We start from the raw sequence: 6,000 nt of genomic DNA, 5'->3' as shown, positions 1-6,000 counted from the left end.
TGAATCTAGGCCTTTGTTCTGAATACTATAACTCACCTTAGGAAAAGCCAAAAAACAAAAAAGATTGAATATTTATTCTTTTCAGTAAAACCCAAAATTAGCACAGTACACACAAAAGCAATCACCAACTTTACAAATGACATATCATTTTCAAAGCCTTGTGGTTTTTATTTGGCATGTGTCTAATTGCCTCTTCTCTCCTTCATCCAAACTTTTAAGATCTCCCCCCAGTGTGACTCACTCTACAGCCCCAGAATTGCACATTTATGTCATCACTACACAAAAACTAAAAGACAGAGCACGCAGGTAATTCTTTATGCTCTCTCACTGGTCCTGAAACTGCTAAACATGTTTCTCCCCCTTTCATTTTTATTTCTACTACCCTTGCTACTTCTCAGCCTTTTCCTATTGTAAACAGTGTTTCTTTCTCCTGCTCTTCACTTACTGCTATGTGAACCACTCTGCTGTGGTTTTATGAAATGACGGTCTGTTAAGTCTAATTAATCATAACTATTATAACAATTCCTCACGGATGGTATAATTGAGCCTGTATCATCAAGAACACCAAAACAGAAAAAAAGCCTTTTCACTGTTTATGAAAATATGCAAGTTGGCATCAACTGTGATTAATGCATCTCAGATTACAAAGCTGCAAATTACCACCAGTACCTGGCATCATTTGCGAACACACTAGCCTAAAAGTGCTGAACACAGAAGCGCCCCCTTCGAGATGTGTAGTCAGATTTCATAGAAATTGTGGGGGGTAGAAGAAACTTCTTATTAAGTCAACTATCCAGACAGTCCAAAAAATGGTCTCCACTTGCAGCATAACAAATACTTCTCAAAAGAACAGGCTTATATTTAAGGTATGCTTAATCACTTTAGGATGAGGGTGTGTACAGCTTTGAAGACTAGGTTGCATTCAGAATGGTTGATGCCAACCCACTTAATTTTTCTCACAGAAGATGTGAACAGATTCTGTGTAAGTTGCACATTGTTTTTTTGAGACAATCTATATAACATTGTAAGTCTTTCCAAAAAGGTGAATGTCATTAAAGAGTAAATTTTGACATCATAAACAGGAGACGGTACATCAGTGAAAGCTGCTCTTTCCTTTGCCTGCTACCACAGGATGTCTAGTATCACACAAGCTGAACTGGGAAGAGACAAAAGGGGTAGAACAGGCCCAAATCCTCAATCCTATCAGAGCAAGAGCTTCATCCATTACAGCAGACAAACTCATCTGCCAGCTCATCCCTACCTGCAGAGCTCCTTACTTGAGACTTAAACTCTTAAGCACATGTGATAGATAAGAGACCAAGAGAACCAATTTTCCTCCCCTCTTCCCAATAAGAAGCATTAAGCAGTAAAGCCAAACCAAAAACTGCTGCATTCCCCTTACTGGAAGGGAAGTCTAAGAATTCATCTAGAGCCTTAGGAAAACAGACTGAGGGGCAGTTTTTGTTCATGGTACTTCAGTAACAAGTGACGACCAAGACGTAGTGGGAATGCCTGCACAATCAGCCAGTAGTTCATGCTTTCAGGCTGTTTCCAGATGAGGCAGGCCTTTTCTATGTGATGTCCTTCTGCCGTGGGGGACGGTGAATGTTCCTGACTACACATTTCACCATCCACTCAATGCCTTCATTCAAGCCTTTTCTGTAGAGACAAAATGCAAACAGTTATTCATTCTTCATTCAACTGCCTGGAAATGAAATGTAAAGCTCCACTGAGAAATGTTACTAGGACTAGCGTGAGCAATGGTCTCTTTAGCCAGAATGTGTTGAGAGAAAGAGATCGCTGCACTACAGCCCCTCCAGACTAATTTGAATGAGGAGATGGTGAGGGAGGGAATAGAAAAGGAAAATTGGGTGTCAGAGAGGGAAAGAGAGATGGTGCACATGGGGAGATGAAGAAAGAGTAGAATTGTTGGGCAAAGAGAGAGAGGGAGAAAGAATTATTGGACATGGTGGTGGGAGAGGAATGAGGTAGAGATGCATGGGGAAGAGAGATGCCAGACCATAGAAGGAAAGGGATAGATGCCAGACTGCAGAGATGTGCACCATCTCTCTTTCCCTCTCTCAGACACCCAATCTTCCTTTCTATTCCCTCCCTCACCTCAGCATCTCTTTCCCTCATGCTCCTCTCCCTCTTTCCCTTCATTCTATATCCCAAGTTCATGCTCCCTCCCTTCCATCATTTGTCTGAAGTTTGTGCTCCCTAGAGAATGACACGGTGGTTGTTACCCGCAGCTAGCCGCGGGTAACCCACCAAAACGGGGGAAAGAAAAATAGTAGTCGCTGCGGGGACGGGTACAAGGCCATTCACCGCCCTGTGGAGCGGTGAATGGTCTTGTCTCCGCAGTGAGGCAAACAAGGATCGCGCGGTCCAGCAGCCGCCCCACCCGCCCGATCGCAGCGTTTAGCCAGCTCCCTCCCTCCACCTCACCTTATATTCCGAGTTTGCCGGCTTTTTTTTCCGCCGAGCCACACGCTTTCAAAAAGCCGCGCACACGCGGCTGCTGGAGTTGTTCAATCTTCTATGCGGCAACTTCCTGTTTCCAGTTGCGTCAGAGCAGAAGATTGAACAACTGAGCAGCCGCGCGTAGGCAGCTTTTTGAAAGCGTGCGGCTTGGTGAAAAAGAAAGCCGGCAAACTCGGAATATAAGGTGAGGTGGAGGGAGCTGGCTGAATGCTGCGATCGGGCGAGTGGGGCTGTGTTCCCGGCTCACACTAGGAAGGAGGGAGTGAAAGGGAAAAAGATTCTGGGCCAAGGGGATGAAGAGGGAAAGAAAGAAACTAACAGCAGGAAAGAAAGGGGAGGACAGGCAGGTGAGCCAGATGCTGGAAGCAGGGGGGCCGGGAAAGAAGCTAGATGGGATTGAAAAGAAGAGACACACTGGTATGGAAGAGGAAGATAGGGGAAATCTGGACACAGGAAGGTAACAGAAAGAGGGGAAATTATCTGCATGGGGGCATAGGGACAGAGACATAAAGGGGACATGCCATGGGGATGGTATATGGACACGGGGGGGGGGAGGGAATGCCAGATACATAGGGGCGATATTAGAAATGGGGAAAATAGGAACACAGAAGCGAGATGGTTTGTGGGGATGGGACAGGGACCGAGCTCGCAGGCTCCAGCGGCTTGCACAAATTACATTGTAATGTGCCACGAAAATAAGAGGGAGGGAGGTAGATAGATAGGCCACGCGAGAGGAGCTGAAAGGTGGTAGAAAGGAACAGATGGTAAAGGAGGGAGGGAAGGGTGGTGGTGGAAAGGAATAGAACAGACATTGAAAGAGGGTAGAGAGGAACAGACCCTGAAGGGAAATGTGGAAGACAGAGTGGAGAGAAGACGCTGGAAGGGAAGAAGACAGATGCCAGACTATGGGGGAGCAAAGGGAAGAAGATGGGTGCTAGACCAATTGGGGGGGGTGAAGGGAGAGGCACAGTAACAGCAAATGGAAGACGCAGAGAGAAGACACACAGTGGATGGAAGGAATTGAATGAGAAGATGTGGAAAGCAGAAACCAAACAACAAAGGTAGAAAAAAAAAAAATTCTATTTATTTATTTTTTGCTTTAGGATAAAGTAGTACCGTATTTTTATGCATATAATGCGCGCATTATACACGATTTTACAAACCGTGCATAACCATGCGCGTTATACGTGTGAGCGCGTTTTACAATTTTTTTTTTACATTCTGATCCGGCATTCCCTCTGCGAACTGGCATCCTCCCCCCACCCCCGCTCACGTCACCCCCCTCCCCCGCGATCCTACATCCCCCCCCAGCACCGCAAATACAACTCTTACCCGATTGGGCACCCGCACCAGCACCAATGCACAGCATGTGCCAGTGCCAGTGCCCGAAGATCCTCCCTCGTTGGTTTGGGCTGGGCTGGGCCGGGCGGTGCGAGAGAGATCCTCCTTCTTCCTCTGCCGGGCTGAACTAGGCTTTGAGCATTTGCGCATGCTCAAAGCCTTCTGGTCTCGCTCTCTCCGAGATTATCTCGGAGAGAGCAAGACCAGAAGGCTTTGAGCATGCGCAAATGCTCAAAGCCTAGTCCAGCCCGGCAGAGGAAGAAGGAGGATCTCTCTCGCACCGCCCGGCCCAGCCCAGCCCAGCCCAAACCAACGAGGGAGGATCTTCGGGCACTGGCACATGCTGTGCATTGGTGCTGGTGCCGGTGCCCAATCGGGTAAGAGTTGTATTTGCGGTGCTGGGGGGGGGGATGTAGGATCATGGGGGAGGGTGGGTGACGCGAGCAGGGGAGGATGCCGGTTCGCAGGGGGAATGCCGGATCAGATTATCTCGGATCAGAGGGGGAGGGGGGTGACGCAAGCGGGGGGGGGAGGATGCCGGTTCGGAGTAGGCGGGAGGAGGTTTTAGCATGCGCGGTATACACGTGTGCGCAGTATATTAACATTTTATTACATAAATTTGTGTGCGCGTTTTACACGGGTGCGCAGGTATATTAGGTGTGTTGATAAAAATTTATAAACAAAGCCCTACAAGCTGAACATCTCTTTCTCTAGTTCAGCAGCCAGAACTTTGATTTATAAGGAAGGAATAAGCTAAATATTGCAATACTAAGGCTTATATGGATGCTGCGGGGACAGTGACGGGACGGTAAATGGGATGGCAGTGACGGTGCGGTGAAGGGAACGGTGGGCCGGGGATGGGCAGTAACGGGGACAGATTTTTTCCCCCGTGTCATTCTTTAGTGCTCCCTCCTTCTCAAGTCTCAACACACCCCTCTCTCTCTCTCCGGTGAGTGTTTACATTCTGGCTGGCTCCCTCCTCCTCATTGCCACACTCGTTTCTCTGCAGAAAGCCGCGGGCGGCGGCTGAGCCAGAAGCCTTCTCTCTGATGTTGCAACGTTGGAGGGAAGGCTTCCGGTTCAACTGTGGAACGCGCAAGGAGCTGCCGCCTGCGGCTTTGTGCAGAGAAACGAGTTTGGCAGTGAGGAGGAGGGAGCCGGGCAAAAGGTAGAGACAGGAGGGAATCAATGAGCAAAACGCTGCATTGCTGTCAAGCTGCGAGTTGGACACCCCTGATGTACTGTAAGGCGCACAGTCACTGTGGGCCACATAGAACAGCCAGGTTGGCCGGATTCAGTCCGTAGGCCTTGTGTTTGACACATGTGATCTAGAGAATTCAGATTATCAACCTCTCCTTCTTGGGAAACATTTTTAACAGAACAGGGCAAATAAGCATTCGTTATATCTGTACCTTCCAAAGTTAACTGTAATATCTCTTTCACATACATATTAAACATTTTTTCAGCAGCTAACCTTAGATTAACTGCTCTGGAGGTATTCTTTAAGACCTCCATTTGCAAATGAATCATCAAACTATCTTTCATTGAGGTTGATATTGCTAATTTACAGGATTTAACCTGAATAAGCACAGTTACTCACCGTAATAGCTGTTATACTGAGACAGCAGGCAAATAGTCTCCCATGTGACCAATTTTTTTTTTTTTCTTTGTAAGTTCTTGTTGTAATACATCTTGGATAATTCTTTTGTAATCCGCCTTGAACTGCAAGGTAATGGCAGAATAGAAATCCCTAATGTAATGTAATGTGGGCGATGTCATCCACAGAGCCCTGGTATGGACAGTGGAAAGTGTAGCATTATTTTAAGCTTTAACAAGCTTTAGACTGCCTGCACCGCACATGTGCGAGTGCCTTCCCGACCAACGCTAGCTCGCAAGGTCGTCAGTTCTATGCCCAATTGAAGAAGCCAACTAGAGGAGGTGAGCGGGTTGTGAGAATATCTGCCTGCTATCCCTGTTATGGTAAGTAACTGTGCTTTATCCTTAGATGAGCAGGCAGCATATCTCATGTGGGGAACTCCTAGTTCTAGTAAACGAAAGGAGGGAGAGTTAGGTTCCAAGAACTCAGAAAAATTCAAGTTGCCTCGCAAAAACCATGACTTAATGTCAGATCCGAGAGCATGGAAGCAAGGGAAAGAACCCAATGGAAAAAATGAA

The 6,000-nt window shown here is 47.2% G+C and overlaps 1 protein-coding gene across 5 annotated transcripts in view; it reads right to left on the bottom strand.

The window, feature by feature from the left end:
• Positions 1 to 580: 580 nt before the first annotated feature.
• ARFRP1 (ADP ribosylation factor related protein 1) overlaps positions 581 to 6,000 on the bottom strand; it is a 223,426-nt gene continuing 218,006 nt past the window's right edge. For all 5 annotated transcript variants that reach the window (XM_033963076.1, XM_033963078.1, XM_033963074.1 and 2 more), the window contains one exon: positions 581 to 1,659. In XM_033963076.1, coding sequence (XP_033818967.1) covers positions 1,645 to 1,659 — 15 coding nt within the window. In that variant the 3' untranslated portion in view covers positions 581 to 1,644. The remainder of the gene's footprint in view (positions 1,660 to 6,000) is intronic.

This window comes from Geotrypetes seraphini, chromosome 11 (assembly GCF_902459505.1).
Source record: "Geotrypetes seraphini chromosome 11, aGeoSer1.1, whole genome shotgun sequence".
Taxonomy (NCBI): domain Eukaryota; kingdom Metazoa; phylum Chordata; class Amphibia; order Gymnophiona; family Dermophiidae; genus Geotrypetes; species Geotrypetes seraphini.
Note: the sequence above shows the minus strand (reverse complement) of the source record. Positions and strands in the feature narration are given on the sequence as shown.